We start from the raw sequence: 27,067 nt of genomic DNA on the forward strand, positions 1-27,067 counted from the left end.
ACATTAAAACACTAAGAAGTAGGGAAAAAGTCATTGTAACTATGTGGTATAACACCAGAAAAGATAAATCAAAGGAAACACAAAACACTATTCAGAAATGGACTCAAGTATTTCTGCATATTTAGCATGTAATAAATAGTGTGACATGTCTAAATCAATGGAGAAAAATCACTATATGTGCTATCCAGCTAGCCATTGAAACAAATTCTAATAAAAGCTGGATTCCTATCTCAGTGACTACATCAAAATAAATTCCAAAGTGATGAAACTTTTAAAAGTAAATACTAGAGACTTCTCCAGTGGTCCAGTGGTTAAGAATCCACCTTGCAAAGAAGGGGACTCAGAGCCTGATCCCTGGTAGGGGAATTAAGGTCCCACATGCTACAGCCCAGGCGCTGCAACTACTGAGCCCACAAGCCACAACTAAAGATCTCATGTGACACAACGAAGACCTGGTGCAGCAAATAAAAATATTTCTTTTAAAAAAGTAAATACTAGAAGATAACATAGACAAAGGAAATCTAGAGGCCACTAAGGAAAACACATGATGGACAGGGAAGCCTGGCGTGCTGCGGTCCATGGTGTTGAAGAGTCAGACACAACTGAGTGACTGAACTGAAGGAAAACACTGGTAAGTCACACAAAGTTAAAATATTTCCATATGCCAAAACATCTCAAAATAAATATACAAAATGGGGGAAATTTTTGCTACCTTTGCTACACACGATAATGACGTCAATTTCCCCACATGCAAAGAACTTAATTTGTTAAATTAAGGAGCTATAAGCTCTCATATGGCTTCCCAGGTGGCTCAACGGTAAAGAATCTGCCTGTGATGCAGGAGACCTGGGTTCGCTCTTTGGGTGTGGAAGATCCCTTGGGAAGGAAATAGCAACCCACTCCAGTATTTTTGTCTGGGAAATTCCATGGACAGAGGAGTCTGGCGGGCTACAGTCCACTGGGTCACAGAGTCAGACAGAACTTAGTGACTAAACAACAAGCTCTCTTATACCCTGACAGTGAGCCTGTAAACTGTCAAACCGTTTTGAAAGAGAATTTAACATTCACCATTAAATTTTTAAACATGCATTCTTTGACTCAGTAATTTTGGTTCAAGCAATTTGTGACACAAAAATACTCACATGAGTGTGTGAAGACAGGTACAAGGATATTCACCGAAGTTTTATTGTAATGGCATGAATATTTATCAATGAGGACTTACTTTAAAATATTATAGTGCATCTATATTGTTGTTCAGTCGCCCAGTCCTGTCCGACTCTTTGGACCCCACCGACTGCAGCAGCTATATTATGCAGCCACAAAAGTGATCTATTTCAAAAATAGTAACATTATCTATATCAAAAACAAAGTAAAGAAAAAGAGGGTTGAGAAAAGCATATACACTGTTGACTCCACTTTTAAATCATCAGAATATACATTTCTTTTTAAAAAAACAGAAAAATATATACTAGATCTTTAACAGTGTTTATCTCTGAGAGGCGAGTTTATGAACTTATATGGACTTTTCCATTCATATTATACATTTTCAAATTTTTACAAGCATTTTTTTACTTCTGATGCAAAAAAATATATTTTTAAGAAATTTAAATTCACATACATGCAAAGATAGGCACAATAAAGGACAGAAACGGTATGGACCTAACAGACGCAGAAGAGGTGGCAAGAATACAGAGAAGAATTACACAAAATAAGATCTTAATGACCCAGATAACCATGATGGTGTGATCACTCACATAGAGCCAGACATCCTGGAGTGTGAAGTCAAGTAGGCCTTAGGAAGAATCACTATGAACAAAGCTAGTGGAGGTGATGGAATTCCAGCTATTTTAAATCCTAAAAGATGATGTTGTTAAAGTGCTGCCCTCAATATGCCAGCAAATTTGGAAAACTCAGCAGTGGCCACAGGAATGGAAAAGTTCAGTTTTCATTCCAATTCCAAAGAAGGGCAATGCCAAAGATAATGTTCAAACTACCGCACAACTGCACTGATTTCACATGCTAGCAAAGTAATGCTCAAAATCCTTCAAGTTAGGCTTCAACAGTATGTGAACTGAGAAGTTCCAGATGTACAAGCTGGATTTACAAAAGGCAGAGGAATCAGAGATCAAATTGCGAATATCCGCTGAATCACAGAAAAAGCTAGAGAATTCCAGAAAAACATATACATCTACTTCATTGACTATGCTAAAACCTTTGAATGTGTAGACCACAACAAACTAGAAAATTCTTAAAGAGATGGGAATACCAGACCACCTTAGCTGCCTTCTGCAAAACCTGTATGCGGGTCAAGAGGCAACAGTTAGAACCCGACATGGAACAACAGGCTGGTTCAAAATTAGGAAAGGAGTATGTCAAGGCTGTACACTGTCACCCTGCTCATTTAACTTATATGCATAGTACATCAAGCAAAATGCCAGGCCGGATGAAGCACAAGCCGGAATCAAGACTACAGGGAGAAATATCAATAACCTCAGATACGCAGATGACACCACCCTTATGGCAGAAAGTGAATAGGAAATAAAGAGCCTCTTGATAAAGGTGAAAGTGGAGAGTGAAAACCCTAGCTTAAAACAACATTCAAAAAATGAAGGTCACGGCATCTGGTCCCATCACTTCATGGAAAACAGACGGGGAAGCAATGGAAACAGTGACAGATTGTTTTCTTGGGCTCCAAAATCACTGTGGACAGCAACTGTAGCCATGAAATTAAAAGATGCTTGCCCCTTGGAAGAAAAGCTATAACAAACCTAGACAGCATATTAAAAAACAGAGACATTACTTTGCCTATAAAGGTCTGTATAGTCAAAGCTATGGCTTTTCCAGTAGTCATGTTCAGATGTGAGAGCTGGACAATAAAAAAGGCTGAACACCAAAGAACTGATGCTTTCGAACTATGGTGAGGGAGAAGACTTTTGAGAATACCTTGGACAGCAAGAAGGTCCAGCCAGTCAATCCTAATGGATATCAACCCTGAATATTCATTGGAAGGACTGAAGCTGAAGCTCCAATACTCTGGCCACCTGATGTGAAGAACTGACTCCGTGGAAAAGACCCAGATGCTGGGAAAGATAGAAAGCAGGAGAAGAGGACAACAAAGGATGAGATGGTTGAATGGCATCACCGACACAATGGACATGAGTTTGAGCAAACTTCGGGAGATGATGAAGGACAGGGAAGCCTGGCATGCTACAGTCCATAGGGTCCCAAAGAGTTGGACACAACTGAGTGACTGAACAACAACAACATGAAAGAATAAACAAATACATAAATGGAACAGAAACAGTGAGCCCAGAAGTAGATTCACACAAATATAGATGACTGATCTGCGACAAAGAAGAAAAGGCAATTCAATGAAGAAACGACAGCCATTTCAACAAATGATGGTGCTGGAACAACTGAATATCCACATGCAAAAATAAAGAAAAAGAATTTAGATATAGACCTTACACCCTTCACAAAAAATAACTCAAAATGAGTCACAGACCTAAATGTAAAACACAAAACTATAAAACTTCTGGAGCAAAACATAGGGAAAAATTTAGATGACAATGACTTTTTAGATATAGCACCAAACGTACACTCCATGGAAGAAATAATTATAAGTTGGGTTTCATTAAATTTAAAACTTCTGCTTGTGAAAGACATTGCCAAGGGAATAAGACAAGCCCCAGATCTGGAGAAAATACTTGCAAAAGACATACCTGATAAAGTCCTGTGATCCAAAATATACAAAGCCCTCTTAAAGCTAAACAATAAGAAAATTAACAATCTCATTAAAAGTTATGCAAAAATTCTGAACAGACACCTCACAAAAGAAAATATATAAACGGTAAATAAGTTCAACATCATCTGTCTTTCAGTAACTGCAAATTAAAACAATTAAAGATACCACCACACATCTACTAGAATGGCTAAAATCCAAAACACAGACACTTGCTGAACAAATGCTGGAAAAAAGTGGAACAAGAATTCTCATTTATAGCTGGTGGAAGTGCAAAATGGTACACCCACTTCAACATACTCTTCCCATATGATTCTGCAATCACACTCCTTAATATTTAAGTCAAATGAGTGGAAAACTTATATCCGCACAAAAACCTGCTTTACAGAAGTTTTATTGGTAACTGTCAAAACTAGGAGGCAATCATGACGTCCTTCAATAGCTGAATAACTGGTACATCCAGGAAATGGAATATTAATCAGTCCTTAAAAAAAAAAAGCTACCAAGCCACAAAAAGACATGAGGAAACGTTAAATGTGTATCACTAAGTGAAAGCAGCACTCTGAAAAGGCCATATAACTGTACGATTCCAACCATATAACATTCTGGAAAAGACAGAAACCATGGGAACAGTAAAAAGATCACTGTTTGCCAAGGATCTAGGGGAAAAGACAGATAAGCAGGTAGAACACAGGGGATTCCTAGGCAATGAAACTATTCTGTACAATAATACATGCATTGCATGTTTATCCAAACCCACAGAATGTACAACACTGAGTGAATAATGTAAATGAACTTGGGGTGATAATGATGTGCAGGTTCATCGATTATTTAAAAATTTACTACACTGGTGGAATGTTGTGGAATGCTGATGGTGGGGAAATGGGGAGGGGGTACAAGGAAACTTCTGGTTCCTTGTACTTTCTGTTCAATTCGTACGTTCCATTCAGTTTTGCTGTGAAACTAAAACTACTCTAAAAAATAGTGTCTACTGATTTTTTAAAACCTGTAACTATATCTGTATCCCCAGTGTCTAGCATAGTATCTGGTCTATAGTGAACACTGAAAAAGTAGTAATTTAAAAAACACACAGCACAAAGCAAGGAATGTAACAGGTCAATAAACCACAGCTTTTATTTTATTATGAACTAATATGATAAAGAGAAACAAAACAAATTTGAGGGAATGTTACCACATATTAAACAGAGTTGAGAGTTTTAATCAAAAGAGTAACTTAGATGTTCAATGCATAAGTCATATGGACTCCATGTCTGGAATATTCTGAAATTTTAGGAACACCATTTTAGGAAGAGCACTGACAAACTACATGGTACTGGAACGTCTGGCTAGCCAAGCAGAGGAAACTACAAAGAATGGAGCGGGTATAGAACCCTCATATGAGGATCTGCCAAGATGGAAGCAAACTCTTTAAATATCTAGACATTTTCTGTGTGGAAGAGAAAATAAGATTGATTTTGACTCCTCCATTAGTCTCTAATGAGAAAATTGAACAAAGGCACATTCCGTCATAGCTTTCCCTGTTCTTTTACTTGTAGTTAAGTTCCCCCTGTGCTCCAGAGAAGAACAATGTACCAACACTAGGCACCTCCTCACTTCACATTATTGTGCCTAAGGTTCATTCTCCCACTACACCATAAAATTCCTGAAATCGGAACTATGCAGAATGCCAGTTCTGCATTACCTGGCACAACTGTACTACACAAAAGAGAACAACTGTTTTACAAAATACTTTAATGAAGACTAAACTCAATTTAATGATTAATTATACAAGAACAACACATCAAATTTCACTAAATAAAAACCAAAATCAGAGTCCTTAAGAGTCAAAGGCAATTCCATCCATCGGGTAGTCAGGTAAGACATACAATTAAAGGATTAGTATACAACCCCAGGCTACTGCATGTAGGCACTCTGAAGTAGTTAAGACTGTGAGAGGTAAGCTCAGGGCTTTTGTGTTTCAGATCAAGTTTAGTGGCTGGGAGCTTTATCAAGTAATAATAAACCAAATATATGTATTATTGAATAAAATGGTGTTAAAACAACTAGCTTTAACACCTTCAGTTCAGTTGCTCAGTCCTGTCCGATTCCTTGTGACCCCAATGACTGCAGTGCGCCAGCCTCCCTGTCCATCACCAACACCTTGGAAGAAAAATTAAGTTAGAGCCCTATGTCACATCAAAAATGAATTCCAGATGCAGGCAGGTTCCCCCAGCAAGACAGAAAGCAGCTTTCCAGGGAGTTCTGCCCTTCAGAGGGCTACAGCTGCACCTCCTCCAACCAAGTCTGGATCTCTGGGAGCAGCCTCTTGAAGATGTGTTTCTTCCTCGGGTGCTCTCCCTTAGCCCTAGAGGCAGTAGCTGATCACTATCTCTACTATCCCTGTATTCTTCAGGCTGTTCTTCTCCCTTAGGTAATCTCTTATGTGGGCTCAAATGGTAAAGAATCCACCTGTAATGCAGGAGACCCCAGTTCGAGCCTTGAGCTGGGAAGATTCCCTGGAGAAGGAGTATCTATTTAGTTAACAATTCTTTATATTAAACTTTATCTATTAAATTTAAAAAGAAATAAATTTCAGATGATCTATAGTACTAATTACACCTCCCTTGCCTTCCTTAACTCTGTTGCCAATCTAGCAACCAGAACGATTTGGTTTGGAGTTGTTGTTTTTTTTTTAATGTAAGTCAGATCACACCACTCCTCAGCTCAAAACATTTTCAATGATTCCCCACAGTGAAAGTCAATCTTTACAATGCTCTAGGACCCTATAATACCTGCCACCTTTCACCTCTTATTTTACTGCTCACTTCTCCCTTCCTCTCCCACATCCTTCCACCCACTGCCCCAGTAATTTCATTCTAGCCACAATGACCTCCATGCCATCCCTCAAATGTGACAGACACATTCCTTCACTAAGGTATTCGCAAAAATCGATCCCTCTGTCTGGAATACTCTTCCTTCAGATATCCACACATTAGGTCTTCTATCACCTTCAAGTCTTTGGTCAAATGTCACCTTCTCAACAAGCTTACTCTGACCACCCTATTTAAAACCAGCCTACCCCGACTCCTTTTACCCTGTTCCATTTTTTTTTTTTTTTCATAGCACTTATCACCTAACAATCCATATGATTTGATATGTTTGTTGTTTAATATCTGTTTCTCCCACACCAGGGCAGGGTTTTTTATTATCTGTGTTGTCCACTGATATATTCCAAACATCTAGAATTGCACCTGCAAGTAGTACACACTCACATGTGTTGAACAGTTTTACACTTGACTGTGGGATAACTAACGGCCTTCTGATTCACTACTTAGGAACAAGGACTGGGTTTTTTTCATCATTTTATTTCCTAGACCTCTGCCTAGACTAGGCACACAAACATTTATTAACTGGATTTTTTTTTTTCGTCTATCAGAAAATACAATTTTAAAACAACTGGCATTATCCAGGGCTTGTAAGAGTGTGGGGGAAATCTACCCTCTCATATACTATTGGCAGGTATGTAAATTGATACTTTTTGAGAGTAAGCTAGCAATAGCTATTAAAATTTAAATCACTGAGAGCTCATGCCCTTTAATTCAGTAGTCTTACAGAAGTAAAAGTACCTGAAAAGTATGTACGAGAATATCTAGACCAGAACTACTTATAAAACGGAAAAACTGAAAGCAATCTACTTATCTATCAATAAAGATAGAGGCAAATAAATCATATGTGGTACATGTTATGTGACAACACTCTTTAACAAGAATGAGGCACATCTGTAGCAATGAACTGGAAAATAGCCCACAATCTAGTAAACAGATCAGGGGGCTCTGGCATCAGATAACCTGGATTTGAATCCTGGCTCCCCTCGCTTCCTAGCTAGGTAATTCCAGGCACTTTTTAACTTCTCTGCGCTTCAGTTTCTTCATCAATAAAACAGGAACAATATTATAATAGTATCCACTTCACTGACCTGAAGATTTCCTGAGATAATGCATGCAGTGTCTATAGCACATTTATGGGCACATAACCATTTACAAGTATATAATAAGTACAGTTATCATTTACAAGTGAAATAGACAAGCTGCAAACCTATGTATGTAAACCATGTCCATTTTAGGGGGAAAAGCCTATGAAATTTATAGAAAAAAGTCAAGTACAAAAAACTTAATACTGATTTCCTCTCAGAGATGAGAGAAGACATACTTAACAGCCACCTTTTTTTAATGGAAGGATTTTAGAATATAGTGTTTTTAAATAAAAAAGAAATGAAGTAAAATCAGAGCAAATACTTCTAAGAGTTTAACTTAGATTCAAAAATATTACAGTTTGAAATAGTTTACATCACATATACTCTTTGAATTCTGAAGATAAATAATCGGCTGAAATTTCTTTGACTATTAAAGTTACCTTTGTTCTAAACGAGTAAACCAAGGTGCACAATCCAAAAAACAGTTTGTAAAAAACTTACAAAATAAAGACTTGGACTGCAAGGAAATCAAATCAGTCAAACCTAAAGGAAATCAACTGTGAATATTCACTGGAAGGACTGATGCTGAAACTCCAATACTTTGGCCACAGCATTCAAACAGCCAACTCACTGGAAAAGACTCTGATGTTGGGAAAGATTGAGAGTAGGAGGAGAAGGGGACAACAGAGGATGAGATGGTTAGATAGCCTCACTGACTCAATGGACATGAACTTCGCAAATTCTGGGAGATAGTGGAGGACAGAGAAGCCTGGCATGATGCAGTCCATGTGGTTACAAAGAGTCGGACATGACTTAGCAACCAAACAAGAAAATTATTACACTTTAACCTATAGATTTTACACACAAATCAGTTTTTTTAACCTACCATATCTCCATGAAAAATAAAAGATATGTCAAAGAAAGAAAAGAAAACAACATCGACGTAAATTAAAACTGCTTCTAAAATGGGATACCTGAGAATTCCCTGGCAGTCCAGTGGTTAGGACTCTGTGCTCTCACTGCCGAGGGCCTGGGTTCAATCCCTGGCCAGGGAACTAAGATCCTATGAGTCGTGCAGCGCGGTCAAAGAAAAAAATAAAAAGGAATAAAAGCTAGATTAAAGTCAAAAAGTAAAAGTTACCTTTTACTGTCAGTTTAACTCAAAAGAATTCTGCAACCTTTTACTGTCAATTTAACTCAAAAGAATTCTGCAATTTTTTTATAACAGTAGGGCTAGGAAATTCAAGTGTGCTTCAAGCTAAAGTGTTAAGTAGTGATCTATATTAAGTTCAGCAAAAGAGAAAAATTAAATCCCCCAAGACAAATTTCCAAGACACAGACACAAAGCACTCAAACACACAGAATTCTCTCTCCTTTTGTTAACAGTAGCTGTGGCTGCTCATTTACTACACTAATTGAAAATACTGCAATCTATGCAAACTAAATCTCATCCCATAGTCACAGGATTTGAAAAATAGGGAATAAACCTGTAGTAAGAATACATGATTTCCTAAAGCTAATTTTTCCTCGCCTCTTTCAAGTGCTTAGTCACTTCTGCCTATTTACAACAAAGACCATTTCACATCTAGAAAGAGGGAGGGAATTTTGATTCCGGACTGTCATGTCACCTGAGCCGCCCTAGACCTTTGTTTCCATGCAACTCAAGAGAAGGCAGCCGCCAGCTAAGCATACCTACCACTCCAGATCAGAACCAGAAGCCACCGGGGCTCCCTCTGCTCTGCCTCGTCTGCAATAACAAAGAGGTTTGTAGAAAAGCAATGTTTTCTTCCCTGACACCAAATGCAAAAGGTGAGGATTAAAAGGTAGCCTGAAAACCCGTTTCCTCCAACAGTCCACCAGAGAATGCCTCCCATCTACTGAAGCAGAAACAGCATCCAGATTTTCATACAACTCCAGGTGTGTGGGTGCTAGACAGACATCTCAGGCAGCTAACAAAACCCAAAACTAGAGGCGAACAGGCTTTAGAGCACACTCCAAGAAAGAAGTTAGCATTAAAATCCGGTAACATTGTTTCACGTTCCTCAAAGGCAAGAACAAAGAATAGGGTTTTCATGAAATATTTTCTTGAGGCAACCCTAGGCAAAGGCAAGTTTTTAAGCATCAACTATGTGCCCAGCGCCAAATCCCAACATTCCACTCACACTTAAAGATGCTAAGCACACACGCTGATTATAGAAATACACCTGAAAGAACTCTCCCAGATACAACAGTACCTTGCCAAGGACCAGGCACAAAATAGTAACACCTGGAACCAAGTGGTCACTCTCTGAAGCAGGGCTTAGCCAACTTCCCACAGGACAGAAAGGCCTGACAACCACCTGGGACTATTTAAGATGGGGCTCTTTCTCCTTCCATGGATGGAAGTGCTATAAAAGAGACACGTTTTTGCCTCGACTTCAGCATTCCCAAATACCGCCTTAATACTAATCACTTTATGTAAGTCACTTTACTTCCCTTATAGACAAAAAATAAAGGCACGATTGAATCTCTTTTCATGAGAACACTCAAGCTCCAAGAGGCTAAGAAACCCGCATCGTGCTTGTTAGTGAAGGCTCTAGGTGCTTTAGACGACCAGGCCCCAGCACTTAACCATTAAGCCACGACGCCTCTCAAGGAACGCTACTAAAACCAGTTACTGATCCGAGCCAGTTAGTTTCAGTCACAGAACTGAGCTCAAAGCGTTCAGTGACAAGGACGGAGGCGGGGCGTGGGGAGGGCACATCACCACTACCTAAGCAATTTCTTTTTCTTTTAAAGAATATAGCACATGTTCCTGATTTCCATCCTCCTCACGGGCAGAACCCACGTGCCGGTCCCACCGCTATCCACAGCAGCTCCCTCTCCACTCTCCCCAGCTCACCCGCACCCCCCTCACCACCCCCCTCACTCCGCCCCCACCCCAGCCACTGCCAACGCCGGCACCTCCCGCCCCCTCGCCAAAGACGGCCGTCCAGGCCCTCGCACCGCCCTCGCGTGCAGCCAGCGCCGGACCCCGCGCGCTCCCGCCTCCGCCTGGCTGGGTCACCTCCCGGGCCTATGCTCGCCCTTCGCGCCGCCCGCAGGTCCCCCCGCGACGCCGGCGCCGGGGAGGCCGCGCCCGCCGCGCCTGCCATGGTGGGCGCCTCACCGTCAGGCTGAGGAGCCGGGCCCGGTTGCGCCATGGCCGGCCGGCCGGCCTCGGGGAGCGGGGATGGGCGGGGAACGGGCGTCCCGGGCTCCCGCGGGCTCAGCTGGCGGAGGAGGCGTCGACCGAGCCGCCGCCGCCGCCGCCCAGGGAGGAACCGCTAAGGCTGGAGCCGCCGGCGCCGCCACAGCCGCGGGCAGAGACGGACCCGAGCGCCGACCTCCGCCTCCTCATCCTGACAGCGGGAAATAAGCAGTGCGCAGGCGCAGGGGGATGGGGAGGCACGTGACGTCGCCCTGAGGGGAGGGGCGGGGCTTCTTGAAGGGAGGGGCGCGCAGCGCGAGGCGGAGGCCGAAGGAGGGGCCGGGGGTGTGGTAGGGGAGGAGGAGGCTGAATACCGGAGGAGGGGGAGAGGGAACAGGAGGAGAGCTGCGGCGGGAGAGGCCAGGCCTTGCTGAGGGGCAGCTCCTTACCCTCCGCCCCAGAACAGAGACGAGGAAAGAATAATTACAAAAAGAAGGGCGAGAGAGGAGCCTAGATGGTGAAATTAGTGCAAATCCAAACTCTGCTTCTTCTAGCTGTGTGACCTTGGGCGAGTCACTTTACCTCTTTGAACCTCACAGCCTTTGCCTGTATAATGGCTACTAAAAGTTTAAATGAAGTGTGCGGAACTGTTTCTTAGGTACTTTCCATCACGCACCTATGTGCGCTATGACTTTAAAGTGCCGCACATCACGAGAGGTGATGGGGATACAGCCAGACACAGTTCTTGCACCCACGAGGGGAGAGGGAGAAGATGGTAGGCAGACAATACCGCCCTTACACCTGGGCGTAGGTACACACGTTAGAGATGCACCTCTACCCCAGGTCTGACCGCATTCCTTACATAGTGTCCAAGGGCCATGCCCACCTGGCGTCTGTGCCTCTCTTTCAGGACCAAGTTCTTGGAACTTGTGACCCCTGAATTCCCTCCCCAAATGACTGGAGCCTGTGGGCTCTTCTCCAGGTCATATTCTCTTAAGGCAGAGTCTGGAAACCCCTAGAAGTGGCTGAGGGGCATCTGTGCTTGAGAGAGGGGCGCCTCACTTGGACATCTGAGCTTCTGTGTACACAGATGCCTGGAGAAGGCAATGGCAACCCACTCCAGTACTCTTACCTGGAAAATCCCATGGACATGGACGGAGGAGCCTGGTAGGCTGCAGTCCATGGGATCGCTAAGAGTGGGACACAACTGAGTGACTTCACTTTCACTTTTCACTTTCATGCATTGGAGAAGGAAATGGCAACCCACTCCAGTGTTCTTGCCTGGAGAACCCCACGGACAGAGGAGCAAGGTGGGCTGCCGTCTATGGGGTCGCACAGAGTCGGACACGACTGACGCGCGACTTAGCAGCAGCAGCAGGGTACAGATGCCTAATGCAGGACAGAGATGGAAAAAGAGGGCAGGTGGGCCGGTGCAAGTGCTCCCACCACCACCTCATTTTAGTGCATAAATCTGAGGAGTCTGGGGATCCTAAATTTGGACCTGGTCTTCCCTGGTATTAAAGATGTATATTTGTCAACGTAGAATAGAGCATATGAACAGTTGGAGTGATTTATAATTTTAAATAATTTAGGTAGACATGTTGCATCTGTTTGTACTTTTGCCCCAAATTCCGCTAACATTAGAGAAGGGCCTATATACAGACTTGAGCCTTTTGAGCAGTTAATATCTTCAAATGACTGGTATGCCTTTGAGAGAGCAAGCAGAGTGACTTCCCCAATCCCCCATTAAATGACTCTCCTGCAGATCCATGCTGGACATGAAGACCTTTGTCCAGGATAAGACAGCCCCTTACACCTTCTCTCTAGTGATGACTAACTCAAGGCAGGGACCATAAAGATAGCAGATGCTGATACCCTCTACAGAAGGAACTCTTCCAGTGAGTAAGAGGTGTGTTTATTGCCACTGATAATCTGGGGCTTGAAGCCAGGACCCAAACTCAAGGTCACTCAAAAAGGATTAGACTGCTGATCTAAACACATAGAGCACCCCATGCAAAAGAGGTGGTTGGAATTTGGAAATCACATTAAGGCCATGCTTGGGTTATGTACATTTTCATATTTTTAGGTAAATCCTAACACCCAGAAATTTCACCCCCAGGCATACATTTTAAAGAAAACTAGTGTGTGCTCAAAGCCTTTATTAACTGTAAAGACACGATGCTTATATTTGGAAAGAAATTGGGAGATAAGATTTAAACACATGTAATAATTGCTTATCAATTACATTGCACATGTGCCACAGTAGATATAGAATATTTAAGGTGACATAGCTTATAATAAAATAAATAAAAGCCCAAGAATTCATCAACAGAATAAATTTAAAAATATTCATACATATAGTCTACAGCAATAATAATGAACAAACAGCTACATAGTCAGTATAGATGAATCCCACAAACATAATTCTGAGAGAAAGAAGTTGTAGAATCATACATACAGAGTGAGTCCATTTATATAAAATTTCAAAACAGGCAAAACTAAACCTCATCCACACAAAGTTGGTAAACTGTAAAGATGGGAAGAGAAGGACTTTCACAGAAGTCATGACAGTGGTTCCTGAACCAGGGAGGGAAGGACACAGGATGAAGGGTGATAACTAAAAGCCCACCTTCTACGGTGCTGGCAATGTGATATTCCTTAAACTGGGTCCACCTAAACTAATTATAAATCTGGGAAGCTGATGTTCAGATGAGAAAGACTTAGGAGTATTTGCCAACTACAAGCTTAAAATGAGCCAACTTGATGCAACTGCTGGAAAGTATTGATTCTGTGCTTTATGAACAGAGTCACAGAGAGTCTTGGTGGAAGTCACAATTGGAAAAAAAAAGAGTCACTGGGTGTAAATCACAGGAGGTGATGCCTGTTCTGCACTTTGTCCTGATTAGGTCACATCAGCAGTGCTGACTATGTTTGCTCTGCACACCATTGTTTGCAAGGGGACGCTAACCAGCTGGAGTGGGTGGAGTCCCAGGGAATGAAGAATCTGAAAATTATTTCCTGATGGAAATAGCAGGCAAAAGTACTCTGGTGGGGGAGAGGGGGAAGATGACTTGAGCTGTGAAGGCTGTCTCCAAATTGTGGAAGTCAATGTGTACAAGCGTGCTGTATGCCCAGAAACTGCAGCAAAACAGGCTTCAACCCAACCTGAAGAAGAACTTTTTCTCACAGCTAACTAGAGAGAGAAGGGGCTACGTTTCAGGGAAGGAGTCCCTGTCGTAAGTGTGCAGGTAGAGCTGGCTAGCAACTGGTTAGAGATGCTCATAGGAGGATTCCTACTACATTTGTGGGGTTAGACTAGACCATCTTTACAGTCCTTTTCAGCCTCAAGGTTCTGCAATACTAATGGCAATAAGTTTGCTGCGTTTTAAAGTTTACCAGGTTTCCCTGGTGGCTCAGTGGTAAAGAATTCACCTCCCAATGCAGGAGATGCAGGTTTGAGCCCTGGGTCAGGAAGATCCTCTGCAGAAGGAAACGGCAACCCATTCCAGCGTTCTTGCCTGAGAAATCCCCCTGAAGAGCTGCAGTCCATGGGGTCACAAAGAGTCGGACACAACTGAGCATACATGCAGTTTCTCATGTATTACTTCATTTTACTTCTCACAGCATTCCAGAAGGTATACAGTAGACACAAAGTAGATAAACCAAACTTTCCTGGATAAATCCCATGTCAAAATTCTCCGAATTTTCCATGTCAGAATCCTCCAGTTTCTGCAAGTACAGGTACGGCTCTGAGATGAGGTGTCCCAACTTGGCAACCAGCTGACAGTACTCAGAAGTGTTGGGGTTCTCTCTCTCTAGGATCCAGATTCTCTAGGGCAGGAAGGAACCAAAGAGTAGGCTTATAACACCATACTTCTCTGATCTTTAATAAAGACAACTTCTGTGCAGGATGGAAGTGTTTCACATGTATGCTTTCCCCTTGTAAGTTTTCTGTAAACCATCCACATCAATGCTATTTGATCACCATTCACCTGCTTCTCACTTCTCACTGGATTACAGACCATAATTTTAACCATTATTAATAATAACACCACTTATCTGAGCACCTACTACTATATGCTAGAGATATTACCTGATAACAGCTCTTAGGAATATATTCTATTATTCCTGAACTCAGAGAGGTTAAATGACTTGTCCATGTCACACGGTAAATGGAAGAACTAGAATTCAAATCCAAGTCTGTCTCACCCCAGAGTATATGCTTTTTGCTGTCAGTGCTGACTAACCATGTCTATCGGGTATCAGCAAATACCCCAACACTTCAGTGCCATTATCAACTGAATTCGTTTTTAGACGTTTAAATGATATCTCCAAAAGTTACACTTCTTTTTAAAATAATTTTTTTTTATTTTTTTTTGACTGTGCTGGGTCTTCCTTGCTGTGCAGGCTGCAGGCTTTTCTCTAGTTGCAGTGAGCGGGAGCCAGTCTCTAGCTGCGGTGCGTGAGCTCTAGGTGTGCGGGCTTCAGTAGTTAAAACCCGTGAGGCCATTAGTTGCAGCTCCCGGGCTCTAGAAATAGTTGTGATGGATGGCCTTATTTGCTCCGAGGCACATGGGATCTTCCTGAATCAGGGATCGAACCCATGTCTCTTGCATTGGCAGGTGGATTCTTTACTACTGAGCCACCAAGGAAGCCCAAGTTACACTTCCTTTAATTACTTGTTTATTTTTTCAGATTATTTGACTAAAATTCTAGTTATAATTTTTTAAATATATAGAGAAAGCAAAAATACTTCCTCAACCTCTCCTCCCCCCAGTACACACACAATCCCACACCTCTCTCCAGGGCAAACTACTGTTGTAACCAGCTTTGTATGAATCCTTTCAGACATTTTTTAATGCATCTATGAACATGCTGAAACACATGCCTGTTTTATCTTCCTCGCATAGATATGATCATATTGTACATTTACTCTGAACTTGTGTTTTTCCTCAACGGTATGGTCAATACCTATGGCTTTACTTCACTCTTTTTAACTCTCATGTAGTTTTCCAATTTGGTAAATGGTTAGGTTACTTACAGTTTTTCATTACTTACAAGCAATGCTGCAAGGAACATGTATACCTATCTAGGCACTTATATGAGTGATTTTTCAGAAGATTTTCTACCCCCTTAGAATTACTAGATCAAAAATCATGAACACTACTTTTTCATTTAATGAATGTTGACAAAAAGTATCACATCAATAATATAACAACAGTATATGCACATATTTGTTTCTGTACCTCCTTGCCAATATTGGCTTTTGTCAATCTTCTTTATGTCTGCTAATCTGATGGACAAAAAATTACTGTATACTTGTAAGCATACAATAAGCATTTCCCTGAATATCAGTGAGAGTAGAAACCTTTTCATGTTTATTTTTATCTGCTGTTTGTATACAGCTACAATGAAATTTATATAAATTAAGCTATTTGTCTTTTATTATTGATTTGTAGGTGTTCCTAGGTATTCTGGATAGTAACTGTTGGTATGTTATATATAGTGTGTTTCTTCTAGTTTGTTATTTGTCTTTTCATTTTAATAACACTAATAGTGTTATTTACTTACAGAAGTTTTACATTTTTTTATTTTTTAAAATATTCATTTATTTGGCTGTGCGAGTGCTAAGCTGTGACACTCGGGATCTTCAATCTTCATCGCAGCATGTAGGACCCTTTTTTTTAAATTGCGGCATGTAGGATGATATAGTTCCCTGACCAGGGATCAAACCTGGGCCCCCTGAATTAGGAGTGCTGAGTCTCAGCCACTGGATCACCAGAGAAATCACAGAAGTTTCACATTTTAATTGTCAACTTATATATCTTTTCATAGCTCCTGGATTTTTCATCTTCTCCAAAAAGGCCTTTCTCACTTCCAAATTCATACATGTATTCTCAATAGTTTTCCCAGTATTTCCCCAATATTATAATTTTAGTTTGGTTTTTTAATCTACTAGGAATTATTTTTCATATGGAATGAGGCAGGGGTAGAAAAGTACATGGCAACCCACTCCAGTATTCTTGCCTGGAGAATCCCATGGACAGAGGAGCCTGGCCGGCTATGGTCCATAGGATCTCAGAGAATCTGACACAACTGAGTGACTTAGCATGCACTCACACATAAGGTAGGGGATCTAACTTAATTTTTTCAGATAAATAGGCAACTGTCCTCAAATCATTACTTCCCTACTTTAATTGTTGATGTTTCTATAAATATATTAACTAGACTTATTTTTTGTTGCAAGAAGGGAAGAAAAATCTCAAATAGGTTTTTAAAAAGATGGAATTTGGTTGGTTATGTAACTGAAATATCCATAGCACCAACTAGTTTGGGAAGAAGCTTGGAATAGAACTAACTAGAGGAATAGAGCATGAGGCTATTCTGGTGGAGACCTGAATGGAGAGATGGAAGCAGCCATAGGAAGACATGAAAGGGAAGAACATTCATGCAAAAAGAGGAGAAATGTAGGAAAGTTTTACAAATACAACTAACTTGAAACGTTCAAGAGATGAAAGAAAGCCACAATGAGTGGAGCAGGGCGAATGAAGGTCAGAGGGGTGGGAGACTCCTAGAGAGGTAAGAAGGGTCAAATCCTGTCAGATACTGAAGCCACAAGAACGATTAGATTTAATTCTATTTTATTCCTTCTACTGGGGCTTCCCACATGGCACAGTGGTAAAGAATCTGCCTGCCAATGCAGGAGATGCAAGAGACTTGGGGTTGATTCCTGGGTCAGGAAGACCCCCTGGAGTAGGAAATGCAACCCACTCCAGTATTCTTGCCTGGAAAATTCCATGGGCAGAGGATCCTGACGGGCTACAGGCCACGGGGCCTCGGGGAGTCGGACATGGCTGAGTGACTGAGCACGCACACATTCCTTCCATTATGGGAGCCACTGGAAAGTTTTAAAGAGAAAAGCTACAGGATTTGATTTACACCTTTCAAAAAATTATTTATTTATTCATGGCTGTGCTGGAGCTTCATTTCTGCGAGGGCTTTTCTCTAGTGGCGTGAGTTAGGGCTACTCTTCGTTGCAGTGGGCAGGCTCCTCATTGCAGTGGCTTCTCTTGTTGCTGGGCGCAGGCTCTGTGGCGTGTGGCTTCAGTAGCTGCCACATGTCAGCTCAGCACCTGTGGCTCCCAGGCTCCAGAGCACAGGCTCAGTAGCTATGGCACACGGGCTTAATTGCTCCGAGGCATGCGAGATCTTCCTGGATCAGGGATCGAACCTGTGTCTCCTACATTGGCAGGCAGATTCTTTACCACTGAGCCACCAGGGAAGCTCTAATTGACACTTTTAAAAGAGATCATCCTGGCCACTACTTGGGAATGTGGATTATGAGGGAGGAGAGAGGTAAAGATGGAAATGGGGAGCACAGTTAGGAAGTGCTGCCATGTTCAGAAAGATAAATGATGGTGGCTTGGTCCAGAATTTTATCAGAGGAGATACAGAAAAATAGGTATTGGGGGTTGAGCTATTTACTTACTGAGGAGAGGATTTACTGAGGGGGGAATGTAAGGTTCTGTTTTTGCCATAATACATGTAAGATGCTTCTTGGGTAGCTGAGTGGAAGTGTCAAGTAGATAGTTGAGGGGGGGAAAAAGTAGATGGTTACATATACAAATTTGGAGCTCAGGCATGGACATATGGTTTAAGAGTCACCAGTTTACATGATATTTATAGTCAGTAGCTAAGATATATAAAGAACTCTGTAAAAATCTAGAAAAACAAGACTGAAAGCCTGATTAAAAAAATGGGCAAAAGGACATGGTCGTTCATTAAAAAAGACTAAGTTCTTTACACATATCAACTTCACTCAAAGTAGAATTCAGAATGAAACTACAGAGATACTGTTTATCATTGACTGACAAAAATTCAAGTGATTGACAACCTACCCTTTTAGTGAAGCTGTGTGAGGCAAATAGACATTGTCTTACACTGCTGTTTAAAGAACAAAATGGAACAAATTCTATGGAGGGAAAATTTGACAATATTTAACAAAGCTTTATGTTCACCTCTTGATTAAGTAATCTCTTTTAAAGGAAGTTACCCTGGAGCTACATCTGCAAAAAATAAAACAACAAATGCACAAGGTTATTAATTGTGACATTATTTTAATATCAAAACATTAAAAACAACCCAAATGCTACATAGGAAACATGCTGAATTAAAGATAGTACAGCTACACAACTGAGTACTACATAGCCATAAAAGAGAATGAAATGGGACTTCCCTGGTGGTTCGGTGGCTAAGATTGCAATGCCACTGTAGGGGGCCTGGGTTTGATCTCTGGTAAGAAAACTAGAGCCCACATGCCACAACTAAGACCCAGTGCATCCAAATAAAATAAATACATAAATAAAAATATATATGAAAAATAGCCTGTAAAAAGAGAATGAATATTTCTAAGTACTAGTATGAAAAGAATGCCTATATTGTTAAGTGAATCAAAAGTATATATTGTATGTTATGTGGTGGGAGGGAGGCTCAAGAGAGAGGGGGATATATGTATACTGATGGCTGATTCACATTGTTGTATGGTAGAAACTAGCGCAACATTGTAAATCAATTATCCTCCAATTAAAAAAATTTTTTTAAGTATATATAGTATGCTACATTTTGTTAAGAAAAAAAGTGGGGAAATAAGCCTATATATTTCTTAATTTTTAGTACAGTTCTATTGAGATAAAATTCATAAAACATAAAATTCACCCTTTTAAAGTATATATTTCATGATTTTTAGTATGTTCATGAAGATATGCAGTCATCACCACAATCAATTTTAGAACATTTTTATTAACACCAAAAGAAACCCTTTACTCATTGTAGTCACTCCCTATCCCCTTTTCCTGCAGTTATGGACAGCCATTTATCTATTTTCCATGAATATGGACTTATGGACATTTGATATAAAAGGAATCATACAGCATGCTATCTTTTGTTTCTAGCTTTGCTCGTTAAGCATAACATTTTCAAGATTCATTCATATTATAACATGTATCAATATTGGGTTTCTTTTTGTGGCCAAATAATATTGCACTATATGCATATACTACATTTTGTTTATCCATTCATCAGCTGAGGGATATTTCCATACACTTCTGTAATATACATATATAAGTTGTGTGGCACATATTTTCATTTCACTTGTCTATCCAACTGTGAGCTGACGGCTCATATGGTCACTCTATCTCTAGAATTTTGAGGAACTACCAAACTGTTTTCCAAAGTGGCCACACCATTTTACAGTTCTATTAACAATGAAAGTTCCAAATTCCCTACATCATTGCCAAGACTTGCTGTTGATTGTCTGTTTTGTTTTGTTTTTTGTTTTGTTTTGTTTTAGTCTTAGCTATCCTAGTGAGTATGAAATGATATGTCATTCATGTTTGGAATACATTTCCCTGAAAGCTAATAATGTTGAACATCTTTTCATATGTTTATTGCTATTCTTTATTTTTTTGTGTGAATTTGAGTCTTTCAGCCTGAAGACTCCCATTAGTATTGTTTGTAGAGCAAGTCTGCCAGTGATGAACTCTGTTGGTCGTTGTTTATATGGGAATGTCCTAATTTCTCCTTCATTTCTGAAGGATAATTTTGCTGGATATGGAAATGCTTGTTGGCAATCTTTTTCCTTCAGTACTTTAAATATGTCATTCCTCTGCCTTTAGGTCTCTATGGTTTCTGAAGAGAAGTCAACTGTTAATATTATTTTATGTTATGTGATGAGTCACTTTTCACTTGCTGTTTTCAAGATTTGCTGTTTGGTTTTTGTCTTCAACAGTTTGACTGTGATGGAGCTAAGGATGTATCACTTGAGCTTTTCATACGGAATTAGTTGAGCTTCCTGAATGTGCAAATTAATGTTTTTCATCCAATTTAGGAAGCTTTTCTGCTATTATTTCTTTAAATATTCTTTTTGTCTCTCTCCTTCTCCTTCTGGGACTCCCATTATTCATATGTTAGTATGCTTAATAATGTGTGTCCTACAGGTCTTCATTTCAGATATTATACTTTTCGATTCCTAAATTTCTACTTAGTCCCTTTTTATAATTTCCATTTCTTTATTGATAGTCTCTATTTGGTACAGCATTGTTCTCATACTTCAGTGTTTTAGGTATGGTTTCCCTCTTCTTTGTTTTTTGGCTGAACCATGCAGTATATGGGATCTTAGTTCCCTAACCAGGGATCAAACCCATGTTCCCTGCATTGGGAGCATGGAGTCTTAACCATCTGACCACCTGACCACTAGGGAAGTCCCAAATATAGTTTCCTATAGTTATCTGAACACAATTATAATAGCTGACTTAAAGTCTTTATCTAATAAGTCTAATGTCTAGACTTCCATAGGGACAGCTCCTATTGACTGCTCCTTTCCCCCCCTATATATAGGCCATTCTTTTATGTCCAGACATGAATGATGCCTCATTGTGAATCATAATTTTTTTCTTGAAAATAAAATGTGGTGATTCTGGAAATTATACTCCCAGTTCCCCAGGATTTGTTGTTGTTCCAGTTTGTTGTTGACACCATTGCGGTTAGTTTGTTTAATGATTTTCCTGGGCTAATTCTATGAAGTCTGTATTTTGGGTCTACACAGTCACTGAGGTCTCTACCCAATTATTTTAACAATCAGCTAATGATTAGACAAAGAGTCCCCAGCCATTGCCAAGTGGCTATTTGTGTGTGTTCGGTCAAGACTTCAATGCTCCAGTAGGCAGTTTATAACTCTGCCTTATCCTTAACTTCCTGCTTGTGCAAAGCCTCAAGGCTGGCCAGAAGTGAGAGATTGAGGCCTCTCAGATCTTTCTTAGACATGTGCACAGCCTTACACAAGCATATGTCCTTCTAAGGTTCCAAGAATAAGTCAGATATGATCAAAATCCTTTATGGGTGTCTCATTCCCCAGATTTTCCTTTCAAGTTTTTGGTCAGCCTCTTGTTAGTCCCAACTGGTATTACCACTTGTGGCAGCTGTGACGTTATTAAACAATTACAACTGACTTTCCCCTGGGGATAGGGCTGTTTGCAATGAGTGAGCTCTGAGTCAGCTCTAATGAAAACAAGCCCTAAGAGTGGAGATTCTTAGAGAGCTACCAGACAGACCAAACAGACAGTTCTCTGAGTTGGGGATTTTGCAGGGAGATTCAAACCTACTCCATCCCCTCCAGGGTCTTCTAGGCTGCTTGTTTTCATAACTGCTAGTTTCATGTCTACCACAAAGCTAAGGAGAAGGGAAGGAGAATAGAGTAAATTAAAATGTCAGAAAGTTTTTTGTTCTTACCGAGTGTTAGCAGTTTTTCTTGAATAAATCCTTCTTGAATTTTAGCAAGCCTGTGGTTAATTTCCAGAGTTCTGAACAAGTTGGCTTTGACCTTTTTTGCCTGCACTTTTGTTGCTTTTATGGAAGACTAGATTTTCAGAGACCTTTGTTTTGCTATTCTGAAAATGTTTCTATATGTATTCATTTTTTCACAAAAGGAAATGATAAACCACAGACTAACAAAAATCACTATTGAGAGAAGTCCTCAAACTATTTGGATATGTTATAGGACAGAGCAAATGCACAAATATATTGATTTTATTGAGAACCAGGATTCCGACCATGTGAGAAATAACATACCAATATAGAAGAACAAAAATCTAGTAGTATTTGTTGAATTTGATTTAGTATTAGAATTTTTTAAATGTACGTGTTTTTTAAGAGTTCATGATTTTTTCTCGGTCAACTGAAAGATCTTAGAAGCAATGATACTCTTGTAACAATGAACATATCTAACACCCGGTTCTTGGTTTCTAAACACTATCCCCCTTGGGAATTCCCTGGCAGTCCAGTGGACAAGACTCCGTCTTCCCACTGCAGGGAGCACGGGTTCAACCACTGGAACTAGGCAGCAGGAACTGGGGGGGAGGAGGGAGAGAGGATGGGGGAGAGGGGGGAGGGGGTAGAGGGGGGAGGGGGGAGGGGAGGAACATTTAGAGAAATTGGAGAAATGAATGATTCCAGGGCAGGGAAAGTAGAATATGAGCCTGGGATATATTTTGTGCCAGAAAGCAAAGAAGACCAAAAAGGCTGAAGAAAGGGTGAGGGGAGGAAAGAAATAGATAAGAAAGATTAAGAGGAACAAACTTCCAGTTGCAAAGTAAATGGGTCATGGGTATGAAATGTACAGTGGGGGGAATGTAGTCAATAACCATGAAAAATAAAAATAATAAAGCATCTTTTTAAAAAAGATTAAAGAAAGCTCAAAGACTAAGGGGAATGTCAAAAGGACACAGGAGACAGCTTAACTTGACTCCCATTGGCCAAATTAGTGGCAATTTGAGTATCAAAATGTGTAACAATGATAACGGTTTATAATGTTAAATTAACATTTCTGTTAATCTATAGTATAGTTCAGTGAAAAAGAAAAGTAGAAACGAAGAGCTCTTCTTTACAGAAGAAACCCAGCTAATAATGATAGAAGGAAAAATAGACTAGAAAAAAACAAACATTCTGCAACCCCTGGTGTACTAATTGGTTTCGGCAAGGATTATCAATGGATGGTAAATTATTGAATAAAATATTTGGAGGCAATAGAATATTCTCAAGATCTCCAAGTATCACCTCAGAGATCACTCACTAACTACAAAGCAGGAAATGTAGCTTTTCAGTGGAGAGACCCAGCAGTCTCCACTCTAACCAAGTGATCAGACTTAAGAACACCAAGAGGGACAATGTGACAGGAGGAGCCTCCTGATGAGATTTACTAAAAAGCCACAATAGCACCTGCTTAGGTTTCTCACCAAAAAAAATGTCAAATCTGAATCTAATCATAAGTAAGCAATCATATAACTCTAGGGTAGAGTTTCTCAACCTTAACACCACTGATATTTGGGCTGGTTAATTCTTTATTGTGGGTACTGCTGTGTGCACTGAAAGATGTTTAGACACATCCCTGGTCTCTACCCACTACATGCCAGTAGCACCTTGCTATAGATTGAATGTTTGTGTCCCTCCAGATTTCATATGTTGATATCTTAATCCCCAAGGTGATACTATTAGGAGGTGGGACCCCTGGAAGGTGATTAGATGTGAGAGCAAAGGCTCATGAATAGGAATAATATCCTTATTAAAGCTATGGTTTTTCCAATAGTCATGTACGGATGTGAGTTGGACCATAAAGAAGGCTGAGCCTCAAACAATTGATGCTTTCAAATTGTGGCCCTGGAGAAGACTCTTGAGAGTACCTTGGAATGCAAGGAGATTAAACCAATCAATCCTATAGGAAATCAACCTCGAATATTCATTGGAAGGACTGCTGCTGAAGCTGAAGCTCCAATCCTTTGGCCACTTGATGTGAAGAGCCAACTCACTGGAAAAGATACTGATGCTTGGAAAGAGGGCGTCCCCTGGTGGCTCAGTGGTAGAGAATCCACCTGCCAATGCAGGAGAACAGGAGATGCGGGTTTGATCCCTGTGCTGTGAAGATCCTTGGAGGAGGGCATGGCAACCCACTCCAGTATTCTTGCCTGAAGAATTCCATGGTCAGAGGAACCCATAGGGTTTCAAAGGGTCAGACATGACTGATGCGACTTAGTAGACATGCACACACTCGAGGAAAGAGTGAAGGCAAAAGGAAAAGGGGGATGTAGAGGGTGAAATGGTTAGATAGCATCACCGACTCAATGGATATGATTTTGAGCAAACTCCAGGAGATAGTGAAGGACAGGGCAGCCTGGCACGTTGCAGTCCATGGGGTTGCAAAGTCAGACACAGCTTAGCAACTGAACAACAAAAATGACAAAAGAGGTCCAAGAAAGTTCCCTCCCTCCTTTCACCATTTGAGATTATAGCAAAACAAAAAAAAAAGTCCATGAACCAGGAAGTGGGCCTTCACCAGACACTGAACCTTCTGGCATCTTGATCTTGAAATTCCCAGCCTCTAGAACTGTGAAAAAATAAAGTTCTATTGTTTACAAATGACTCAATCTATGTTATTTTGTTATAGCAGTCCAAAGGGATTAAGATACACCTCTCAAGTTGTGACAACCAAAAATGGCTTCAAATATTGTCAAATTTACCCTGGAGGTAAAAAATCACCCTAGTTGAGAAATACTGATCTAGAATGCATTCTATAAGAGACAGCTCTTCCAAAAATCAACATTAGTGGGAAGGAGGGGGATGGCAGGGGAGGGGGTCATCTGTTCTACAATAAAAGAGACTAGATATTAATGACCACATGTAATAGATACATTTTGATTGGATCTTGGATTTAAAGAAAAAAATGTCCATAGAAGTCATATATCAGAAATGTGGAGAAATTTAAATAGGCACAGCTTATTAGGTGACATTAATTTATTCTTAACTGTTTTAGATGTCATAATAGTACTATAGTTACTTAGGAAGATCTTTATTCGAATCTTTGGGTATATACATGCAAAAATATTTAAGGGATAAGTATTACATTGATTGAAACTTGCTTGTAAATGGTTCAGCAAAAAATTAAGTGAGTGGGACGGGCGAGAAAGGAAGGGGAGAGGAAGACAGAGTTCACACACAGATGTTGGGGAAATGTTAGCAACTGATGGACTTCATGGAAGAGTTCATAGTTACTTTTCTTCCGACTTTTAATTAAGCTTGAAATTTTTCAAAATAACAATTTAAGTGGAAAATGATAAAATTCGTGGAGGAATAAAAAATAGGTTCAGGCAAAAACTGAAAGGTGTCATCTCATTAGTGTCATTTCATGCTACAGTTTTCATACATGGATGTCCAGCTGGGTCTTTTTAAACATCTTTGGTCTTTATTTAAAATGCGCAATATTTACTCCAGCTTCTTAAACCTAGGGAATATAGCTACCTTCCGTAACTTTAAGAAGAATTGTTTACATTCTTGGTTTACTAATTGTATCTTCTGTGTCCCATCTGGATTGATTTTCATTAACTAATTTTTTTCCTACTTTATATAGATCATAATATCTTGCTTATTTGCTTGTTGATAACTTTTTGTTGGACACTATTAATTTTATCTTGTTGGATGCTATATATGTTTGAATTCCTATAAATTTTCTTGAGCTTTAAAAAATGATATTAGAGGCTGGAAAAATCACTGAGGGAAAGGATTAGATGGAGGAGAGGAGACTCTTAAGGAGAGGAATTCTGGTGAAACAAAGTCAGTTGAGAAAGTGGGGAAAAACCAGTGTGAAGTCCTGGAAGCTCAAGAAGAAAGCATTTCAAAAAACATAGTGTTAAACACTGTCACGTGCTGCTTTGAAGTTCAATAAGATGACAACAGAAAAATCCAACAAACATGGGCTTTGACCCAAGAAGTAGATCATTGGTGACCTTGATATTAATAAAACAGTGAGGACAAGAGCCTAACTGAAGTTGCTTGTGGAAAAATTAGATACGAGGAAGAATGAGAGCAAAGATAGACAATTCTGATGCTGAGGTTTGTTTAAGGAAAAGATATGAAGCAAGAGGTGGAAGGGGACATGGGCTTGGAGCAGGTTTTGGTTTTGCTTAGAAAGCATGATTCTGAAGATAGGGGATACGAACACATATTTCCATGCCAGTAGGGGTGATCTTCTAGACTGAAAATGGGTGAAGGAGGGAAGGAGATGAGTAGGTGAGAGGGGGTAGGATCCAGAGGACAAGGAGGATGGGTTGGGTTGGTGGGAAGAGACGACGAAAGTGAAAGTGAAAGGCCCTGAGTTGTGTCCAACTCTTTGCGATCCCATGGACTGTACCGTTCACGGAATTCTCCAGGCCAGAATACTGGAGTGGGTAGCCTTTTCCTTCTCCAGGGGATCATCCCAACCCAGGGATTGAACCCAGGTCTCCCACATTGTAGACGGATTCCTTACCAGCTGACCCACAAGGGAAGCCCAAGAATACTGGAGTGGGTAGCCTATCCCTTCTCCAGAGGATCTTCTCGACCCAGGAATTGAACCAGGGTTTCCTGCATTGCAGGCAGATTCTTTACCAACTGAGCTATCAGGGAAGCCGGATAGAGCTCCTCTAACGTGTCTGTCTTCCCAAGCGATCACTAAAAAGAGACACAATTAGGCTGAGGAGGAGATGCTACAGATTTGAGAGAAACATGAGATAGTATATCAGAAAGCAGAAAAATGAAGGTGCTAGGAAATTGAAGCAGAATAGTGTGGCGGTGTTGCAAACTCGCCCGTGGTCACACATCA

General features: G+C 40.5%; 2 protein-coding genes and 1 non-coding gene across 8 annotated transcripts in view; 1 reads left to right on the top strand and 2 right to left on the bottom strand.

Annotated features, from left to right (window-relative positions):
- Nucleotides 1–11,116, bottom strand: part of RABEP1 (rabaptin, RAB GTPase binding effector protein 1) — a 93,015-nt gene extending 81,899 nt beyond the window's left edge. The window contains exon 1 of the mRNA XM_020912956.2: nucleotides 10,864–11,116. Within this exon, the coding sequence (XP_020768615.1) occupies nucleotides 10,864–10,897 (34 nt within the window). The 5' untranslated portion in view covers nucleotides 10,898–11,116. The remainder of the gene's footprint in view (nucleotides 1–10,863) is intronic.
- TRNAE-CUC (transfer RNA glutamic acid (anticodon CUC)) lies at nucleotides 8,698–8,770 on the top strand. The gene has a single exon. It is a non-coding gene; the product is annotated as a tRNA-Glu (tRNA).
- Nucleotides 11,117–13,028: 1,912 nt separating the features above from the next.
- The window catches only part of ZFP3 (ZFP3 zinc finger protein), a 95,127-nt gene continuing 81,088 nt past the window's right edge, over nucleotides 13,029–27,067 (bottom strand). For 5 of the 6 annotated variants that reach the window (XR_011492205.1, XR_011492208.1, XR_011492204.1 and 2 more), the window contains one exon: nucleotides 13,029–14,715. The gene's annotated coding sequence lies outside the window, so the exon portion shown is untranslated. Of the gene's footprint in view, nucleotides 14,716–18,160; nucleotides 18,951–27,067 lie in introns of those variants that run through there. The other variant, XR_011492206.1, reaches the window with a different exon arrangement.

Source organism: Odocoileus virginianus, chromosome 17, assembly GCF_023699985.2.
Source record: "Odocoileus virginianus isolate 20LAN1187 ecotype Illinois chromosome 17, Ovbor_1.2, whole genome shotgun sequence".
NCBI lineage: Eukaryota > Metazoa > Chordata > Mammalia > Artiodactyla > Cervidae > Odocoileus > Odocoileus virginianus.